This window comes from Dermochelys coriacea, chromosome 11 (assembly GCF_009764565.3).
Source record: "Dermochelys coriacea isolate rDerCor1 chromosome 11, rDerCor1.pri.v4, whole genome shotgun sequence".
Lineage (NCBI taxonomy): Eukaryota > Metazoa > Chordata > Testudines > Dermochelyidae > Dermochelys > Dermochelys coriacea.
The window spans coordinates 23,882,299-23,905,360 of NC_050078.2; the positions used below are offsets into that span (position 1 = coordinate 23,882,299).

At 41.6% G+C, this 23,062-nt stretch overlaps 1 protein-coding gene across 2 annotated transcripts in view; it reads right to left on the reverse strand.

Annotated features, from left to right (window-relative positions):
* Window positions 1-6,168: 6,168 nt before the first annotated feature.
* GTDC1 (glycosyltransferase like domain containing 1) overlaps window positions 6,169-23,062 on the reverse strand; it is a 327,811-nt gene continuing 310,917 nt past the window's right edge. For both annotated transcript variants that reach the window (XM_043505088.1, XM_043505090.1), the window contains one exon: window positions 6,169-9,012. In XM_043505088.1, the coding sequence (XP_043361023.1) occupies window positions 8,935-9,012 (78 nt within the window). In that variant the 3' untranslated portion in view covers window positions 6,169-8,934. The remainder of the gene's footprint in view (window positions 9,013-23,062) is intronic.

The following is a 23,062-nucleotide window of genomic DNA, read 5'->3' on the forward strand; positions in this document are numbered from 1 at the left end:
TTTTATATCATGTATGTTCTCTGTGTATATAAAATCTCCCCACTGTATTTTCCACTGCATGCATCCAATGAAGTGAGCTGTAGTTCACGAAAGCCTATGCTCAAATAAATGTGTTAGTCTCTAAGGTGCCACAAGTACTCCTTTTCTTTTTGTGGATACAGACTAATACGGCTGCTACTCTGAAACCTCTCCAATTTAATAACATTGCCTTCTTTTTAAGAAGGGATGGTTGCAGACCTGTTGTTTCTTTTTAACTAGAAATTTAGATTTATCTTAATACTTGTTAAAATGTGAGACTAATGGCATGGTGAAGAGCCAAACGCAGTGCAGGTAACCACACTGCAAGCTTCACTATACAGCTCTGCCAGACCAATGACTCCCAGTCACGACACACTATCATCTGTTTCTATTTGTCTCTTGTCTGATTTTAGGTTGTAATCTCCTCTAGATAGAGGACATGCCTGTCTCTTCTGGTAATGCTTTATACATTGGTATTTATTTCTGGAGCATTCATAAACAGCTTCTGTGATGGGAACAAGAATGAGACCTACCAAACTAGGATTTGAGCCCAGCATTCCACATTAATTTACTGCTTCTGTTTTGGCCCTCATCATAGTATCTGAACACTTAATAATATTTAATGTATCTATCCTCACAACTCCTCTGTGAGGTAGGACAGGGCTATTAACCCTGGTAGACAGATGAGGAACTCAGGTATATTGGGGCTAACTGACTTGCCCAAGGTCATACAGGAGGTGTGTCGCAGAGAACAACTTGAAGCCAGGTCTCTCAAAGCCTAACTACTGCCCTAAATATTCTACCATCCTTCCCCTTTTCTCCAATTCAAGTACTCTGACTGGGCTGAATCCCAATACAAGGTTAGCAATGGGGTGGCACCCAGGAGCTGGTATGATTTCAATCTGTAGCCAAGATATTCCATAGTAAGAATACTGCACATTACTAGCTACACTTTTTGACCCATTTAGCATGCTAAAGAATTCTTACTGAAAGGAGCCCAGAAAATGCAGTTCTATAGAGAAAGTCATCTCAATGTCTCAGCAGATGTCAACAGCAGACCTGTAAAGATTCCCCTTCTTCATAGCAAGTCTGAGGAATATAGAAGTGGTATATCAAGGAAGCTGATGGGGCTAAAATTAAATTAAAGGTCAGATTTAACACAGCAAAACCAGGGACATTCATAATTAAGGTTGTCATTCAGCCTCAACCCTTAGAAAACTGCACAGAGAATCTGTATACTCACAATGAACAATCCTCACCACAATAAGGGCCCTGATCCAAAGCATGACTTAACTGCCTAACCTCCCCCCCACACCCCATTCAGAGTGGTACTGCCCTTCTCACCAATCTGTCAGACACACTCACAACACAACTTTCTTCAATAAGCTTCTGGATCCAAACTGCACCCATTCCAGATGCCAAATCCTGCCCCAACACACTCCCCAGTTTCCCTCCAGCAGCCCAACATTTCCACAAGTCCCCTCCCTTGCTCTGCCACTCCCACTAGCTCATCTGATCAATGCACAGAGCCTCCTTTGGAGCTGCTAGACCCTCTCACAATACCCCTCAAATACACAAATGTTTCCTTCCAGCTGCCAAACTCTCCTACTGTCCTTTCAACAAACATTCTGATCTCCCAGCTGCTTAATCTTCCTGCTACCCCCATGACCAGTTTCCCCAGCCAGCTTCTAGTTTAGTTCCTGGGCCTGGCTACTACAGTCCCCACCAAACACAAATATTATTCCCATTAGTTCCAAAATAACCACTTGCTGGACAGATCCTCCCACTATACTCCCAACAAATGTGTGGCACTGGTGGGAGGGAATCACTGGTTGGTATAAAGTTAGTGCATCTGACTACAAGGTACCATCCTGGATCCAGTGAAGGAGACTTGAACTGCTATATCATAGAATCATAGAATCATAGAATATCAGGGTTGGAAGGGACCCCAGAAGGTCATCTAGTCCAACCCCCTGCTCAAAGCAGGACCAAGTCCCAGTTAAATCATCCCAGCCAGGGCTTTGTCAAGCCTGACCTTAAAAACCTCTAAGGAAGGAGATTCTACCACCTCCCTAGGTAGAATCAGGAGTGGAAGGGGGTGTAGCTGAAACACACCATTACAAGTCAGTTCAATTCAATTCAGAGCAGCCTTAAAACATCTCCAAGTTGTGCTGGGAGCTAATCCATCTTCTGGGCAGCCCCAGGATTGGTGAAGAGGACAGCCAGGAGTAATAAAGCCACCTTGCCCACCCCCAGGTGCACTTACTGCTGTGATAGTTGACCTGATAATTGAGCCCTATAAGTTGAATTTCACACTCTCCTTTGCCTCTCTTCACCAGCCTAACCCTTGGAGCTCTAGACACTGGAAATTGCTGTCCTCTTCATTTTTGGCAATATATTCTGTCCTAGGAACCCCTAATACTGATCATCAAGGGGTTAGCAAAGTACTGTACTTCAAAGTGTGCAGGTATGTAAATTATGCCTGCCTATATGCAGCTAATTATCTAAAAGCCCCCCCCCCTTTGTCTCCAGTTCCCCTCAGAAACAGTCAAACTGCAAAGCAGTAGCTATTTATTATAGTCATACAAAATATATTATCAGCACTAACTTGACAAACTTGCTGTTGACAATGTCAGTCATACTTCACTTCACCCTCCTCCTGTGGTCCAAAACTGGATCCAACACCCACGGACTCACACTGGGTTTGCAGAGCAGCTGAAGGGCCAAATGCCAATTAATCTGGAACATATTCTTTCCAGCAACAGCACCTGACTTCCTGGCTAGCTTCCCCTAAGGTCTCATTGGTCGTTATGGCAGCTGTGAAACTGACAATGAGTTTGGTGTTCGGTCAAGTTTTCTGTTTGACTGCCTTGCTCTCCTACATGCCATTTTCCTTGACTCACCCTTGATTACAAGGAATGTTCTCTATTTCATTCCAGAATAACATGATATCCATAAGCAAGGCTTTGGGGTAGGTTTTATTATAAGTGTAATCCATTCTTGTGTTTGCTTGATGTAGAAATGTAAGAACTGGTCCTAAAGCCAACCAAATCCTGATGCTTAGCCTAGCAGTATATCAAATTTCTTGCACAGATCCTGAATGAAAATTCAGTGCCTTTTTAACAGGAACAGCCAATGTACAACATGCCAGTTTAAGCACTTTGCCTTTCATTTTAACAGATTTCAGGAATTTGTGGGAATTCTCTCTAATGTCAGAGGGAAAAAGATCTGAATATTTGCAATGGCAAAAATATAAAAATGTGTGCTTTGATATCTATAAAGTTGATTTCTTGGACTAAAAGTTCCATTAAAGAACAAACAAAGAAATTAAAGCCAAAAATCTTACAAAAGTTTGCCTATGTGAAAGCAAAAATACTGTGTATGGTATATCAGACCTGTGTATTAATAGACCTCTTTATGAATCACCATTCCACAAACAATATCCAATACAAAGCATGATGATTTTTGTGTATCTTTGTGTATATGTAAAAATTCTAAGTTTAATATATTTTATGCAGCATTTTTAAAAATTCAGCTGCCAGGGTGGTATCTTAGACCCCATAGAAATATGGGACTCACCTGATTCTGCTGTTACTTACTCCATTAACTTCAGCGCAGTTATTCCTCATTTACCCTATTAGAAGTGAAAGGAGAGTCATGTCGATAATGCTGGCTTTAAAGAACTGGCTTATATTTTCTAGGGATTTTTAATGTATTTATTTGTCTAGATTTAAATAGAAACTGTAGTGTTTAGAAATACAATTTGGCCACTGAGATCAAAGTAAATTATAAGAGAATAGGTTAAAAAATTGAGAGGAGTTTCCTTGTAATTTGTTAAATGACACATAACAGGCGTTTAGGTCTGGACACCTATAAAAAAACTTCCGAATATTTCCTACTCCCTTCTGTTTCCCAACTTCTTTGAAAAAAATCACCATTAAAAACTAATTCCATGATCTCCTGTTGCCTTGAACAATCACACCTTATTTTAATATTTCTAATCTCTTATTCTGGCATAATACATGTTAAGATCTTGATGCTGTCCTCTGATAATAATGCTTAGCACTTACACTATGTGCCGCTTTCCATCTCCAAAGCACTTTACAAACATTAACTAATTAATCCTTACAACACCCCTGTGAGGTATGTAGGTAAATATAATCATCCAATTAGATAAGTATTAAGTACTGTTATCCCACTCGAGAAGTATTAAGGCCTCCCATTTTATTGGGGATACTGAGGACAACAGGTTAAGTTACTTACCATATGTCACAGCAGGAGGCAGTATCAGAACTGGGACTAGTCTTCAAGAGTTGGTGGCTCCCAGCTATATACTCTGACCATGAGATTGTGCCTTGGCTAAAGTAAGGTGTCATTGTGTGTACGTAAAATCAGGTTCAGGCCTTTGGTAATATTCTAAAATTATACAGCAATGAATACCATGTACTGAGAAGGGCATATTTGAGCCAGAGAAGTATTCTTCTCTTCTTGAGATATGCAAATATAGCACTTCTGGAGGGGTTTTTTGGATGTATAGTGTGAATAAAAGTCTTGGGAATAGGTGCCTTTTTACAGTGTGTGTCTGTGTGCGTGTGTCCCACATAACCCCACACTCACATATGCAATCATGATGTAAGGGTGTAGAGATAAATAATTACTCCCTCCCCACCCTGCTTTACATTTTTAGTTGGTTTTTTTAGTACTATGTAGAGATGGGTCCCTATTGAAACCTCAATCCACAACACACACCCCTACCTGAAAAAGTTGGAATACGGATCCGGGGTTTGCGGCTTACATCGCTCTGAATAATGAGTTCAATTTTAAACATTGAGTCTGAGGTCTCCAGGTTTGTACACAAGATTGGATGCAATTCAAGTCTGGTGATGCAAGTCCAATTAATAACATCCTTAGTATAGTATCACCATAGCTCATGTGTAGAGCTAACTGGAATTCTTGTCTACTATGAAAATTATTGATAAAAATAAAAATGTGAAGATTTTGTTGAAATTTTTCTTTTCTTTTTTTCAAATGCTTGTGAGAACCCCCAAAAAACTGGGTGGGGGTGGGGGGTGGGCGAAATCTGTTTTAAACAGAATTTTTCAGTATTCAAGTTTCTGGTTTTTTTAATAAAAACCTATTTTTAACCAAAAATGGACTTTTTAATGAAATTTTCTGTTTAATTTAAAGGCCATTTTCAATTTTTTTTTTCAGTTCTATACATATATACTAGGGTATAGGACTGGGTGTTATGGATAGTGGCAGTATCTCATTGTACACGTTTGGTTTTAATTTCAATAGATTATTAAAGAAAAAGGTGAGTGTTTCTATTTCTATCTTTCTATGTATTCTATCTATGTAATTCCTATTGAAGCGGCATGTATAAATTAAGAGAAATACACTGGGAGCCCTAAATGTTTTATGTAAGCTAGATTCTAACACAAAGCTAGAGAATTCTAGAGCTGTATACTAAAACCCCAAACCAGGCAACACTTGCGTGTTTGCAAGTTCACTATAAACCTAACTCCAAGGCAAGGGTTGTTAATGGCTGCTGAGTTTAGGTCTTATCTGTACAGAGGATTTGTTCCAATTCCAGGCATGGGTAGCCAGTCACCAGTATAACTGCACCAATGCAAACCCTGAATGTATTCAGGCAAAGTTACTATTTTACTTCAGACGAGCTTAACTGGTTCAGACAGAAGCTTTCCCTTCCACACTAGTTTTTGCATGATGCAGCCACTTTGGTAGCTGTACCTGGCAAATTCCAAGTGTAGACAAGGTCTAGACTGAATTTCAGCTGGACCACGGATGATTTATGGAAGCCAGTTTTAGCTGAATTTAACTCTGAAGTTTTAGATCATTCAAAATTCATGGAGATTTGATCCCACGGGCCCTCAGCCAAACAAAACAAGATTTGCCAGAAATCTCTGCAAATCAAAATAGCTGAACTTTGCACAGTGCTAGCAAATGTTTTAAACCAGTTGGGGAAGTGGGGGGGGGGGATTTGTAGTTTAAAACAAAACCAAAAATGAGAGAGAAGATATTTTATTTGTCTAAATAAAATACCTTCTAGATTAAATCTACATAACATGGGTGGCTTGAATGTCTTATACTTTGAAATTCAGAAAAACAGAAGAGAAGGTGAAAGAGAAGGTAGGTTTAGTTTTTATTGCATCCTCATTTGGAGAGATTTTACATTAACAGCAAACTGAAATGTAAAAGATAAAGATATAAATAGAGGAATGTTTCATCTGTTCTATAATACCTTGGGAGACTGATGTAGAATACTAGTAACAGTCATATAGTATGCATTCGAGAAATTAATAAAAATAGGTAACCCAAAAATGCAGTGTAAGAACAATGTAGCTGATGGTTTATTATACTCTTTCACAATTGTTCTGTTAACTGGTCTTTTGCCTGCATACTGACTATCAGGTAACAAACTATAGATAAAAAGAAGACAGGAGTCTTTCATGTATTTATATTATGCTGTTTCTCAAAGCTAGAGGAAATAATATTTCTGCACAACTGTTAGACTCCACAGTGGGTCTTACACAGAGACACTTTAGATGTAAAACAACAAGGAAATATGGATACTCCCTCCTAAATAATGAAGACAAAGTAAGAAGAGAAATGTCCTCAGTGTGCATTATGCAAAATGTAGGGATTTTTTTAAAAAAAGAGCATTCACTTCATGTCACTGCTTTAAGCATTATCACATAGCTTCTTTTTTCCCCCTACTTCTAACCTGACCTTTTTCCCAATGGTTTGTCTATAACTTAATATATCTCTAATTCTTTTGAAATAATCTTCACAGTTAGCATAATTGGTGTTATACAGCTCTAAAATACATTATGGAATATTCTGTCACTAGACACTAAATTGAAATTTTAAAGAAAATGATAGAAATAGCTGTAAGGGAAAAAGTACCCTTTTAAATCTAATTTGCTATGCACCACAGTAGGGTAATGGATGCAATGAAAGTTCTTTCATTGAGTTCCCATGTCCAAAAGGTATTTAGGTAGCAAAGGATGTTAAACAGACCCCCTGTGCTCCTTCTTTAAGTAAAGATAGCAGGAAATAAGGTATATAGGTTTGTGTCCTCCTGATTTTTATTTCCTCAGGAGTACAACTTATGCAAAGGGCACCTTAGGCTACTTAGAGGATCACAAAGGGTGCCCTAGACCCCCTCACTGTCTGCATGAATAGAACAATCTAAAGGATGGCTGAAGCCATACTGCGAGTTAAATCCTTCAGGTGGGTCTTTTCAAATTCCGATAGTGTGGAGTTACTGGAGAATTGGTAAGGATTTCACTAGGCCCCAGCAGGTTTGAGATCAAAAGCCCTGGCTAAATAAAAGCCTGTTGGGAAATCTTAAAACCTCTTTGTAATGTAACTTTAAAAAGTTAATACAAAGAACCCTTAGATTGAAGCCTATACGGCATGAACAAAGGGTATATCAAAACTGATTCTATTACGAGAAGGCAGACAAATAAATTCATTGAATTTAAAGAACAATCCAAATATATTACTCTGTAAAAAACTAGAAAGCACAATTGTATGGCCGTGTGTGTGCGCGCGCATGTGTGTGTTATAGCCTATGTGTTTATAAATCATAAGAACGGTACAAAAGAGCATTATATGTTATACTTTATATAATACTTTATATATCTTTAATGACCATATATATGTGAGAAATGTTATGTATATATATTTTAATATAAACATATTTTTATCATTTATTGAGTTTCATGCTGGGTTGTTCAAATATACAGTTAAATATATCTATATATATTTATCCTACAAAAACACAGCTGAATGAGCTCCTAAATTCAAACTGACACAAGACATTTTTCAACCCAATTAATTAAAAAGGATGGGTGCTCATCAGTCAGCTGGCACAGCTTTTTTCCCCATCATATTGCCAAAATGTCAAAGTGTTAGTTGTACAGCATGTTTCAAAAAGAAAATCTGGGACTGGGATTTAGATATAGATTATTAAGTGACCCCTTCCTGAGCAGCTCTTCCAGTTTTAACTCATTGAGGTCTCTAGCACCAAGAGAGGGAGTTATGCATTGATGTTGGATGTCATTTGCACAAGCATTTCAAATTTGTGCTCAGTTTACACAGGAAAGGGCATAGTAAATTGTGTAATCCATGCAATTTATGCAGGATGGCCTCATGGTTAAAGCACTGCTCTAGGGCTCAAGAGAGCTGGATTGAATTCAGAGCTATGGCACAGACTCCGTGGGACCTTGGGCAAGTCACTTAAGAGCTGCATTCTGACAGCCTCTCTCCCTGTGAGTAGCACCTTACCCCAAAAGAAGTCCCACAGAGGGTATCAGAATCAGGCTGTTAGTCGCTCTGCATCTCAGTTTCCTGTCTGTAAAGTGGTGTTAAAAATGCTTCCCTACCATATAGGAATGCTGTGAGGATGAATTTGTTAGCATTTGTATGCAGCAATGGGGTAATATAAGGACATAGGTAGCTAGAAGTGGTGTTTTGCCATTCAAGAAATGACATCCATTCCAAAGGTTTGGTAAGTTATGCAGCTACAGAAGAGGAGTTGCACATCCTAAAAGTTGGTGTAAAGGCTCAGAGTGAATTTTTGACAGTTTTCTTTATAATAAAATCACATAAAAGTCAGACACTTACGTTAAAGAAAGTTGACCATGGGCACCTCACTTAACATATATTAGGTGGAATGAGAGCCATGCTTACTCCTCAAAACCACCTAATGCGGCTAACCCCTTAATTACTATACAACAACTGCACATAACAAGATATGGTCCAGTATTATTTTTATAACCAAGAATAGTGGATATGATGTTAATAAGTGAGAAGAATACCTCACATCTGGCATCTTTCATTCCAAAGATCTTAACGGTCAACATACGCAGGCATCACTTTGCCTTCTGCTTAAGTGACACCACCTTTAACAGCAATACTGCACATTAGCTTCTGGTAGGCAATGAAGAATACCATATCCAAATGAGTCTGCAAGGGAAACATAGACAGGCTAAATGTAATCACCATTTTGGCCACAGTACTAGGAATAATGCCATTACTGTAGCAAAAGTGCCCTGGGATCACTAATAATCATAAAAGACAAACCTCACTGCTGACTTCTCATTTGAAAGAAAGTATCTCCAACAGCATTATGCCTCTTAACACTTTGCTGTGATACCAGATATCAGTAGTGAATCAGTGCCACAGCATAGTGTTTGGTGGAGGCGTCCCATCCAAACACAGTCCATACCCAACCCTTTCTAGCTTAGATGAGACCATAGCCTGAGTTGGTATGGATACCAAATTAATTCTATTCATACAGTAGATTACACAGTGGTATGTATAAACTTAAAATTTTATTCTGAAGTCTTGATTAGATCTATAAAACAAGCCAAGTTTGAAGAAAATCTGTTGAGTAGATGTGAAGTTATGAATCTTTAAAGACAGCAAATTGATTCTTTTATTATTGTTAACTTAATCTTTTTAGATTAACTCAGACCTCAAAAGGCCTAGAATATGAGAAATGTGATGCTTTTTAGTTTTGAATCAATCAGACCCACTTGCACATGGATGTCATAGTTAAGGAAGCTACAAAGCTTAGAATTAAATAGGTGGAAGAATGACCCAGTGGAAAAAGTAGATCACTGGGAGTCAGGAGATCTGGATTCTACTCCCATCTGTAAAATGGTGATAATGATAATTACCTACTTTGCTGGGGCTATGAGACATACTTAATATTTGAAAAGCATTTTGGAATTCTCAGATGGACAACTCTAAAAGAGTGCAATTTCTTATAAAAATGCTAAAATGTAAAGGGTGCCTTAGAGTTCAGGTTCTTCCAATTAAGTACAATCATAGTTTGAAGAAAATTATTTCAGTACTTTTTAAAATTATAATATCTAGTCAGTAATTTTCATTCAGTTTTCAAATAGGCTGAAGCTAGTGTGATTTAGAAAGTTGTTCCTCACCATAACCAACTAGCAGTCAGCTCATACTCTGGACCTTCTTAAATTCAACAGTAACACTTCTTTAATCCCAGATCTCCTTATTCCCAGTCTCCTGCTCTCATCCTAAAACCATCCTTCCTCAAGTCACTCCCTAGCTTCATTTTGGGGTACTGATTCTGTTATCGTCAGAGGGAAATGTGCCATCTATTGAATCACCATCACTGTTTCCAGTAACGCTTAGGATTTCATAGAATCATAGAAGATTAGGGTTGGAAGAGACCTCATGAGGTCATCTAGTCCAACCCCCAAAAGTGATTTCCTCTGAGGTTTTCAATTCAAGTACTTAGTTTGGAGGGCTGAGAGATCACCTCCAAAGGTGGAAGAAGCTGCAGACCATTATACATCTCAAGCAGCTGTTGACAATAACAGAAATTTGGCTTTTCACTGTCACACCTCTGTTCTCTGAACAGCTGCCGCAGTGTCCCACCAGAAAATGATCAACATATCTTTGTCTACTACAAACGCTTAGGTGCACATAATGCAACAGACCAAGTTCTGCCTCCTCCCCCACAGCTCCAGTTATACTTTGCAATGCCACTGAAATCAGTGCATGTGTATGAGTGTAACTGAAAACAGGACATGACCCAACATTTGTAGGCAGCAGAAAATACCTTCATTTAAAATTAATCATTCACATACTATATTTGCATCCTCATCCTAGTAAGTGTAGGGTCAGTGTTATACCAGCCCAGCCTATGTATGAAACTGGTACTAAAATGTACAATGACCTAAACCACACCCACCCTATTATTTACAAACATATCTTTTATCTCAAAGGGGTATGCGCCCCACCATCAATGTGAATACATCAACCCCAAAGAAGAGACGGTAGTTTGAAGAGTGCCCTCTCAAAGTCCAAATAGGGGTAATCAGATGAGGTGCACCAAACTGCAAGAGTAAACATATGTACGTTTAATAACCAGACCCACCTCCTCCTCCTGAGGGCAACAAGAAGCTAGAAGAAGAGATGCTCTGAAGCCACAGCAAAAAGAAGTTAGGTGGATATATACTGAGGTTGCTAGCCCCAAAGTACAATGCATAAGTTAAAGTAATACATTTTTGTCAGAAGGTTTGCAAACACTGTTCAAAAGGATACAGAGCCCTTCTTTGCCATTCACATAAACTGTGTAAACTCTTGACCATGTTAGTGTTTAAAATGAAAAAAAATGGTTATAGCTATCAAAGAAAAACAAAATCTCAACAGGTCTGTATGAAATTTATGCAACACCTTATTTATTAATGCATGTGTAGCTATCATTTTATTCCATTCCCCAAAGGTGGTACTTTAAGGAGTAGGCCACATGCTGATTGACAGCAGCCATAATTCCATACAATGAGACTGTATCATATTGTTTGATGTGATATGATACTCGTCACTTGTAACTGATCAAAGATACTATTGCATCAAACAGTATTATAATATGATCACACTGTATGTGGTTGATGCCAACGCTGTTAATCATATTGCACACTTTGGTGCTAGACGTATCTATTAATAGCATTGACACACCACCGTTATCCAAATTTTTCCAAAGAATTGCACTATGTGAAATGTGGAAAGTAATCTGTACATAAATCTTTGGAGTTTCATACAGTGTGTTCTGTTAGCTAAACACTTCAACATGAGGAGTTTTGCTGATTGTAGGATTTTCACAGGACAGCACTGAAAACCTGAAAGCCTGATGGAAAAAGAACATATTCCAGCACAGAGACATGAAACTCCAGCTTCCTTTATTTATCTCTTAAATGCAAACAAATTGGAAGATTATGTATTTTAGGTTAAGACTTTACATTTTCAACAGTTCCCAGTTTAAAGCTTTTTCCTGCCCACTGTCTTGCAGAAGGGAGTTTTGTCAACCCTAGACCTTTATAAAACTGGAGATGGAAACAAAAGAAATGAATTCTTTGTTACCAGCATTTCTACAGCAGCCATTAAAGGTGATGTGCCAGAGAGCATGGAGCTCACTCTGACACTACAGTCTTGGGTGCTTTCTCAGAGGCAGATTCTTAAACTACCTTAGATCTCTGCCGGTCAGAGGTCAGCTCCCCTCGAATCTCTGTAAATGCTAGAGTAAGCTTATTAACCTCCCTCCTTTCACTTAAAGTCCAAATGACAGTATAGTTAAATGTCCATGAGCCTACAAGGTATTGGATGACCTCCTCCCATGCCCAGTTAAGGCAGTGGGAGATGTGGGTGCTCAGCCCCTTTGCCATTAGAAGTTAATATGATGTATTTGGGGCTATGTTCTTATCTTATCTCATTGAATACGTCATCTTTAATTCTGACTAGCTTTGTCTAACTCTGTTCTGACATAAACTAGTGTAGCCATAACCAGGGTGCCATGTGGAAAAATTGAAAGGATCTTTCCAGGCTATAATGCATATTTGCTTGGTCTAAGGCCTCAGTCCTGGGTGCTGACATTTCTGAAGCACCAAGCCCATTAGAGCTCCATGACCTGGCAAGACTCCACAGGTGCTGTGGCCCAAGGAGGAATACAGATCAACTGACAGATTGCATCTAGGCGTAGGTCTACACTTATGGTGGCATGCAGCATACAGACCTGCGCGCCCAGCTTGCACAGGTATAAACAGCAGTGCAGATGGTGAGGCACTGCTTAGATGAGTAGAGTAGAGTGCACTACATGCCTGAATCCCAGGGTATATACCCTACATGGCTCTTTACATGCCCAAGCGGTGCCTTCCACATCTACACTGCTGTGTTTAGCAGCATAGAGCCCCACTGCCTCCCCCGTGCAGGGCTTGTATTGCCATTTGTAGCTACTCACCGTAGCAAGCATGGAGTCTGCCTTCCACTGCGGTGGGTAGCTACATGTACCCTACATGCCACCACAAGTGTAGGCAAAGGCTATGTAGTCACTAATGTAACCACGTAGTCACTAATCCTTCTCAGGGCTAGAATCTGGGATCCCACCCTACCTGGGTTCTTGGTTGGCTTGCATCATGCTTTTCTTCCTCCATATGGAAGAAGTTTCTTCTCAGGGTTACTGACAACTGGGCAGACAAATAGTGAATTACAGTGCATAGCCATTTGACATCAGTAACCCTCCCTTGTCTAGGCTGCAGCTCTTCTTAGTTCTCCAATATCGCCTCATGGCTGCCCTGCCATTTCCTTACACTGAACATAGCAAAACATGTTTTGCCCATCTTGCTTCCAAAACAAAACTCCATCATTCCAGTGTCCTCCCGATCACTCATAATCTTAGGGTTAGCCCATCCTGATTTTCCTAAGATCTTTTCCTTTGCCTGTCCTTTTCATATTTCATATTCACCAAATACAGATGGTAATCTTTCAGGCAGATGCCTTGCCTCTCAACCTCTGTAAAGCATCATGAAGGGTTATGGTACTATGTTTGTACAGTGCTTAGCACATTGCAAGCATTACTGGAATTACAGCTACATAATAATACAATAACAATAACAGCCTCTCTCCCACACTGTATAATATTTCACTGAGACTCAAGACAATGGCATTTGACATTGGCAGAATGAGATACCGTAACCATGGGCCACAGTTCAAAGTTTCCTAGGAAATATTCAGTCAGGAACATGAGATTGCCCTTCAACTGAAGATGCCTTCACTTTTTTTTTTTTTTTTCATTTTATCCTAGTGCAGTAGGCTAAACTTCCCTTTAGCTGAGATGGCTTATTGCCCAGCTGGGGGCCATGGCCTTTCCTGATTTGGGGAGCCCCAAAGTTCATGGATATCTACCTCCGGACCACACTATAAATGTTCTATTTGAAAATAATTAATTTATACATATTTCCCCAAATGGCCTCTTGTGCAGGACAAAACTGGTGTGAAGGTTACATGTAATAATGGGTGGGTGAACATATACTTTGGATGCTACTTACTTTAAATGAACTTTAAAGTAATATTGAAAGCATATGCTCACCCACCATCATCTGGGCAGAATTTATCTGTGTACTTGCAGGAGATTCCAAATACAATTCCCTCTCCACTGGCCATGTGATGCAATGTACAAGGACTGCATGGAAACAAGTCTAGAATGAACATGGGATTTACACCGTCAGAAACTGTTTTCTAAAGTTGGTATCTCATAAAACTACTCCACCGTGTAAAAATGAAGTAATACATAAATAAAGAGATTCTATCCAATTCCTCCTGGACAGATATCTGCCTTATCATTGGTCAGTCTACACCCTTGATAGCTGTCACAGCTTCAGAGACACAGGATAACAAGCCCTGGAATAATAATACACAGGGATGCATGCCTGCATATCTGAAGCTGGAAAGTCACCTTTTTCCATGCTGGGACTGTATAAGCTGCGCATTTATGAATTGGTGCAAACTTTCATGTCAGAATTTATCCTTTGTCCTGGTTTTCCACTCATGTTTGCACTTACATGAGCAAGTCATATACTCTGTTATGGACCAAATAACCTATACTGATGGATACTGATTTGCCATGGTTAATTAAGAATGGTGCTTTGTGCATTTCCTCTTTGTAATTAACAGGAAAATCAGCCCTACTAGAATGGGAGCCTAAGTGACTGATTTTGAAGGAGGCACAATGATAAGGGAGAGGATTTTTGAAGTCTCACGATCAGCTATAAGAAACATCAGCACAGTACTGTGCACAGTAGCAAAAGAAGTTTTAACTTTTTAAACTGGGTGTAGCTAAATAATTCAAGATGCTGTAATTTAAATGTAACAGTAAAAACTAAGTTCAAACAACAGAGTTATAGGCATTTCAGCACAGCGTATAGTCTCCTGAAATGTGGTATTATGAAAATTACTAAGAATTTGGCCACAGAATGTTTGATGCTGTATTCTGTCAATGCTGGAACAGGACTATAGTATTTTCCCCCCACCTGTACATCTGTCCCTTTGCAAACCTAGTACAACTGCCCCTGCTGCAGGAGCTAGGAAGACATAGCACTGGTTCTGAATCTACCTTTCTATTTAATAAATTGGCACAACTGAGAGTCACCATGCACCAGACATAAACACAACTGCAAATCTGTTCTTACCCTCCCCATACCACCTGAGTGCAGCTATTATTCCTCATCCTTGGGGAAAGGACTCCATATGTGACATCCAGACACCTCAGTAATTCCAAGCATCATTATCACTAGCAGGATCAAGTGCAGCTGTGATGCACTTAGAAAGCACAGTAATGCTAACACTAATCTCTGCATTCACGACACTGGCCCTCACTAGGAAGTTTAAGTACATTTATTAGGGATTCTCCAGCTCTTAAAGGTACAAAGACATCTATAAGGCTTGACGTACTAACTAGTTGGGGTTTGGAACAAAAATCTTCTTATCTACTTAACTCAGGGATACTCCCTTTGTTGTTACGTATACACACTACCTTTTATTTAGAATGTAAGTTATGAACAATTCAATGGCATGGCATTTGCTAGAGTATATACTATTTTTAACAGGGTTTTAACTTGGAGTTCTAAACCTACTAATATTCACAGGTATTTTTGCAATATATTGATAGCGTACTTAATTATTAACTAGCACACTTTCCCTGCCTTATTAATGCATATTTTGTTTCATATTGTACTTCAAATTTCAAAAGTAACTAGTGATTTTGGGAGCCCACCTTGAGACATCCTAAAAGAGCCTGACTTTCAGAGGGTGAGAGTCAAGCACTTGTGGAAAATCAGAGCCTTTCAAGGTGGCTTGAATTTCTGGATAGTAGACAGTCCTTTAATCTAACAGGAAAAAAGCCATGAGATCCAATGGTTGGAAGCTGAAGCAAAATAAATTCAGATTAGAAATGAGGAGCAAATTTTTAATAGTGAAGGTAATTATCCACTAAAACAACTTACAGAGAACCATTGTGGATTCTCCATCCCTTGAAGTCTTTAAATCAAGATTGCTTATCTTTATAAAAGACACAATATAGCTCAAGCAGAAGCTATAATCTTGATGCAGAAATTACTGGGTGAGATTCTTTGCCCTGTGCAGAAGGTCAAATCAGATTATCATAATGGTTCCTTCTGGCCTTAAAATCATTAAATATGACTCTATGAAATTTGACACCCGAAAAATGAGGTATCCAAAGTTGTTAATCACTTTTAAAAATCTTGCTCATGCTGTTTCTCAGAATCTATAAAAAGATGACTAAATCAAAATTCAAGACTATTAAAGGCTGGGTGAAAGTGACACAACTAGCATTTGCACTGGTTGTGGTGGAGCGATAATCCATTTGATTAATTTGATAGAAACAGAAAGCCACTTCTCCTCCCTTCCTGTTTAAATTTAAACCATTCCAGAGAATCTTGCAAATGACAGCCAGCGATTTTAACTCCACACCATATTCTGAACAAATAAAATAGTGGCATGGTGGACCCAGCTTTTTTTTTTTTTTAAGTACACATATGACGATGCATCATAGCTATAAACAGATGGTATTTGGCCTCCTTCCTATTCTCAACATTTGGAATTCCTAAACTATGTGAATTAAACAATAATATTTTATAAACATACAAGGGATTTTGCTCACCGCTTTGTTAACATGGAAATTATACAATGCTGACATTTATTTAAATTTGAAAAAGTAAACAACAGTGTGCATTGAAATAAAGTAAACTAACATCAACAGAGAAAAGCATGTTCCGTGTGCACATTACCTACAGTGGCATGGGCCATTTTAGGCGAGACATAATGGGATGAAACACAAATTGTAGCTTAGACAGTCTGATCCTTTGTACTCTAAAGGCTCATTTAACACCTCTCTGTGAACAAGGGATATTTATATCATAATTGGCTAGTTGACCATCAGTGTGCATTTACTGCCTAACCTGCTGTTATGGAGTTAAAAGAAGTTCCTCAATTGCTTTCCTAGGAGCGAAAGTGTGTTTGCAATTTTAGTACCAACTGAATTTAGTCTAACACCTGCACTTAGTACAAGAAACACTTTCATAATAGCAAAATTGTGCGGGGGTGTGTGGGGGGGGGGAGATGTATTACTGACAGGAAAAGAAGAAGAAAGTAACAGATCTTGAAATAATTCCGTTTGCTTAGATTCCTCTTTCATGCCCCTCTTAGACCCTTTTTATGCTTCTTTCGGCTTGCAATACAAAATCAAGGAGGTATTTAGTTTTCAATCAGTATTCCCAGGTCTGCAAAGAGGTTCTGTGATGAATAAATAATTCATCAGAGATTTTAATCAGTATTATGATTTTGAAAAAGGCTAATTATCATTGTTTACAGACATGTCTTTCCAGTGAATTGCCTTGTTTTGCCTTCAAAGCTCTAAAGGTTAAGCCCTTTCCAAGGATCCCTCCCACTCTCCTTAATTTGATCTTCAACTCTCCCTTTTTATGCAGACACCAACACCTTGTCACAGGGAAACCACACTTTGCCAACGCCCTGGGAAATGTGAATGATACAGTATTGGGCTAAGGAAAAAGGCCAACAGATCTATCCTGCCTGAGTGTAAAAACAGCTCTGAAATATACAGTGTGAACCTGCCCCGATATAAGTCAAGAGCAAAACTCCCACGGACTTCACGAGGGTCAGGATTGCACTCCGAATACGCAGTCACTGCTCTGCCGGGTTACTGGCTAGTCTTGCAGCACGCCAGCAAACCAGGCTGACACAAGCATGGCCATCACATAGGGAAAAGTCAAATACAAACCAAGCCTGGACCTAAACTTCATAACACTGCATAGCCACTAAACACCAGGGGGAAAGCAGTGATTTTTGCTGCTATTATTGTTGGCTTTGTTGGTCATTTATTTATAAATGGTGTACAAGGACATTAGTAAATATTTCCCTCTGAGCTAGTAACGACGCACTTGCCAAAGGACAACACATCTTCTGTTGTTAACATTCTTTCTACAGCACGTGGGGCTTTGTACGGGAACAAAGTTTCCGATCGAAAATCAGCGACAAAATCTAGCAAAGCAAGCGTTGTTTTCGCGGAGGATCGCACCTCCGCCCCTCCTAAAACGCGACAATGCATAAATCCTCACCTTGGCTCCCCTTCTGGGGCTAGGTAGGAGACGGAAGTGTTACTAAATGCCAGACTTTGTCCTTGCCTGTGCCCCCAGTGTTTCTGCAGCAGGGAAAGCTGCAGCCTTTCGTGCGTGCGTGGTTAATACGGATGACACCTTCCTTGGGCTCGCTTTGCCTGGGACGGAGATTTGCATCAGAAAATGCTGCAGCCAAAAGGGGTGGTGGGGAAAGACACACAAACCTACTCGCAAAGGGGTCCCAGAGGCGCAGAGCCGGGAAGGACAAAAAGAGGGAGCTTGAGACCCGATAAAACAGAGCGCTAACGAACTGGAGCAGGGATGGCTGGGAGAGCGGCACTGCTATAGGACTTCAGCTGCTAGCCCCTCGCCTCACTGCCACTGCTCTCCCCCACCCCCCAAACTCCCGGTGTCTTTTCTCTCTTTCCCCTGCGCAGCCCCCGCGCCTTTGCCCCCGTTCTGGGGGATTTATTAGAAGCGACTCCCAGGCCGGGCCAGCAGCCGGGGCTGTGCCGGCCAGGAGGCGAGGGGCGGGGAGGGGACTCGGCGCGGTCGGAGCGCGCTGCTCCTGGCAGCTGCGCCGGAGAGTATGAGCCAGCGGTCCCGGGAAACTAACAAATCCGCTCGCTTGCCGCATCCCTTTCACGGGTCCCTCTTGGTCCTTTTTTTTGGGGGGGGGGGGAGGAGGGCCCCCCCCCACCCCGGACAGAGGAGAGAAAGTCAGCAGCAGTAGCGTCTGCAGAGCCCAGCCTTAGCCGAGCAAATAACTTTTCTTTTAAACGACACGTCGGTGAGAAATTAGGAAGAGCCGTGAGGCTAGCTCGGGGTGGGTGGAGAATCGCCATGGAAACTTTGGGGAGAAACAGAACACGCCTCATTGACTTCCATCTCCTTCTGCTTCTCCCTGGGACAATCAAAGGGTTAAAAGGTGCAGGGGGTCATCAATTAAATGCCGCCCCCCAAAAAGCCCAACAACCCACTGAAAGCAAGCTCCAGCTCCCGTCTCCAGAGGTCCCCGCACCTCCTCCCTCGCTGGTTCAAATGTGTTTATTCCAGGGTTGGGAGATGCGGTGGCATATTTTGGCGTTTGCCACAAAGGGCTAGCCAGGGAGTGTGGGATCCCCTAACTACGGATTACAGGCGAACAGCCCCTGTCCCGCGTTTGCCATGGGTCCGCGGACGGGCGCTGCCCCAGGAAGCCCAGGGACTGTTCAGAAAGTCCCTTCTCTCCTTCTCCGTTTTGAATCCGTGTCAATGTAAAAGGCATCCGATAGTGGCTGTGGGGTACGTGTGTGCCCGGGGCCGAGCTGCAGCTGCACGCTCCAGCATGTAGGAGGACAGTTTGCTGATGTACCCAGGAGCCTGGGGAACCTCTTGGAAGGAAAAAGAAGATGGGGGGGGGGAGACTATTAATACTCCACTCGAGCATATTTTGCTTCTGCTCCCCCCCCCCCATCGTCACTCACCAAGCGTTTTAAGCTTTAAATTAAGTGTTTAAACCGAAGCGATTCATTAGAGGCCGTCCAGCCGCCCCCCCCCCCTCTTTTTTGATTTTTTGTTTTATTGCTGCTTCTATTTTCCTGGCCTAGTATCACAGCGTTCGCGCTCCAGTGTGAACAGCCAAGTGGATGCGAGAGCCAGAGAACATAGCTGCGAGCCACGAAAGGAGAACACGCCGGGGGGAGGCTGCTCCCGACAAGCGCTCTGCAGCCTCAGACCCCATTGCTGCTTCCCCGCGGCTGCTTTTGTCAGTGCTCCCCGCCGCCGACCCCCCGGGCTGGGCTCTGGCCTGGGTGGGGGGACCCGAGGCTCCGGGAGCACGCGGCGCTGAAGGCGTGGGGCGGTGCAGCGCGTACGATCCGGGCCCGGTTTGCTCCCAACTCGGCTGCAACCTCCCCCCCCCCCCGCCCCGCCCGCTTTGTTCTTCCCGTTCAGTGTCAGGCTCACGGGTCCAAGCAGCATTTTGCTGGGAACTCTGACACTTGTAAAGACCCAGCGGCCCCCAGCCCTGCGCTCTCGGGAAGCTGCTGGAGACCGTGCAGCCTGGAAACCAAAAGGAGGGGGGGGGGGGGCCGGTGGATGGACGCTAAGGCCTGGCTTGGTGGGGCGGCCCTGGGGTAGACCGCAGGAGGTCCCGCTCCAGTGCAAACGCTTGGCAGCTGCCCGGGAGCGTTTCACACTCGGGACTCTCTGGTTCGCATTGAAACTCGACCCGTTTAGTTCTGGGGGCAACCCAGGGCCAGGCTCCGACCCACCCCCCCCCCGCCCCCCGCCCCAGTGTACCAGCCTTTGCTGCCCTTCGCCTCCTAACATGTACGTTTCCCAGCCAGGGGATCTTTCCCTGCCTTCCGCTCTGGTTTCTCCGCCTTTGCTGGATCTCTTGCAAAACACACCATCTTCTGGGTGCCAAGCTCCGGCCCCTGAGCCCTGCGAGAACCAACGCAGCTCCAGCATGTGCTGTGCGTGACAGCATCGATCTGTGCGCGGAACCAGTCCCGGCTCCCCCACTTGGTTCCCTCCTTCACGCTGGCACCGTTCGGCACTGCAGCTGGCTCGTGCACTTCCGCGGGGCTGGTCTCGCTTTCTATTATTTTTAGATCATATTGGCCTTGTTTAACCTTGATTTCCTTCTCTACCCCCCACTTACATCCTTTTGGCCCTGGAAGTCGCTCTGGTTTCTTACAGCCAGCCCAGCTCATCAAGAAGAAAAGGGGCTCTTCCAGAGTTTAATTCTTCTTGTTAAAATTCCACTCCCTCCTCCATATTACAAACGCTTTGTGTAACTTTTATGCCTCCTTCAGTTGTGATGTTATTGCTCTGTCTAGTCCTGATTGATCGTTAAGTTATGCTGGCTTTTAAAGTACTGCCTCCATAATGCTGGAGCAAAGACTTTGTATTTGGCATGCTCCTTGCCTTTGGAATGCCTCTCCTGGCAAGATCAAGAATTCTGGTTTGACTGGGATTCTTATGTTAAAATTCAAAGCTCATTTGTTCAGTTAAGGCTTCTACTTAGAAGCAGCTTTCTCTTTTTCTCCCTGTTAAGTGCTCTATGATGCTGCTTACATGAAGGGTGTGGTGTAAGTGCTAGATGTAATATGGTTATATAGTACTGGATTACCAGTTTTCAACAACAGCTGTGCATATTCGCTAGGAGTGTAAGGAAATATCAGAGGATAATATAGCATTGCTATTTATTACCCTATAATTAACGTTCTGACAGTGTTTCTATTATAAAACCTTATTTGCAAAGCTTTATAAGTCTGGCAAAATTTAATTTCAAGATGAAGCCTAGTTTAACACACTGAAGCATTTTTAAAGTATTTTAGTAAAAATGAGTTTAGTCTATTACAGGGTAGTAGTATTCCCCTTGAATTTTTCCAATGTAAGGTGTTCCTTGATGTCTGCACTGATCTGAGCAAAGGAAATTTGTTGCCTTTAAAAATATAAATGAGGGATAACATCTGTCCTCAGTTATTCCAGAGCATGCCCCTTGGAGATTTATACAGGTGTAATGGAGAAGCAGTAATTGCTCCAGACTTTTAATTTAATGTTGTTCTTTTATATGCACAGCCTCTTAGTATCGGTATAGACAAATCCAGCATCCTCATTTAGCACAGGTTTGAGCAAGGTCAGAGGACACAGGGCATAAAACATGGATGGCAGCATGTCTGTACCAGGACTCCCAATGCTACCAACATGAGGCTGAACTGATGCTAACAATGGCAGGAACATTTTGCAAAAATTTTCCGTTGTGTAAACAGAGCTGTTCTCTTCTTCAACAGGAGAACGAAAAATAATTTCCTTATGGAACAAACCTGCATTCCCAGAACACTCAAAATATACAGCAACTTAAATGGACCTGCAAGGAGTACAGGCTCAGAGCCCTAGTGTATTACAGGTGAAGGTGGCAGAGAGCTATCTATGGTGAGCCACTGGTGTAAGACATTTCAGAAAAGCATTTCATCAAAGATCAAAAGGGCAATTACTAGACCTGCAATGAAACTAACAATTTATATCAAAGAGCTCACAGTTCCTATTTCAATGTAGATGAAACAATGATAGATACAAGATAAATAACGGCAAGGGCTGATCCTACAGCTCTTACTTGCATGAGTAGCCCAGTAAATATAGGCTACACATGAGTATGGACTATAGCACTGAAAACCAAATTTTGCATCTAGAACATTTTTAAAGTAAAAGCTTTAGAAGAATTTGTGCAGAATGGCTGGCTCTTCGTTTGTCTTGAGACACTACTAAGAACACCATCAAACACAACTCTGTGATTGTTTCACACTATAGCAGCACCCAGGCTGCATGCCTCTTGTGGTGGAAATCCTCTTCTTTGGGGATGGAGGGGAAAAGCACTGGTTCAAGCCTCTCACAAACCTTATACCACCCACTGTGCCTGGAAGCCTGACATAGGTCAGAATAGCCCAGAACACTGATGGTGCTACCCAAGAAGGGAGTTGGCCTAGTGCACTTAGGAGATATGCTGATTATACAAAACATTTCTCAGGCATCCTCCATCAGGTGGGCCTCCTATGAACCTAGCCATGAATTAAAGCAATCATGGAGGAAAGCCTCTCCTTTCCACAGCTCTTCTTGGTGTCTAGGGAGTGAATCCCTTATTTACAAAAGTTTTCTCTGAAGACGTAAGTGGGTGTAAATTGAACCCTTATGGGGTAGATAAGTCTTTCCTCTTAGGAGGGGAATCAGGATATTAGTCCATAACAGGTTCTCTTTGACTTTAAAAATACTAAATCCTGTTAGTACAAAGAATAAATGAGCACATGCATATCCACAAACACTCTCTAATTATCTGCTGACATAAACTTTTTGGGTACATTCTGTCCACAGACTAAGCATTTCAAGTTGTGCTTGACATGCACTTAGGAAGGAAAAATCCAATGAACAGCTACAAAATGAGCAATAACTGGTTAGGTGGTAGGATCTGGAGGTTATAGTGGATCAAAAATTTAATCTGATTCTACAATGTGCTGCAGGTGCAAAAAAGGCTAATATCATTCTGGATGTATTAACAGGAGTGTTGTATA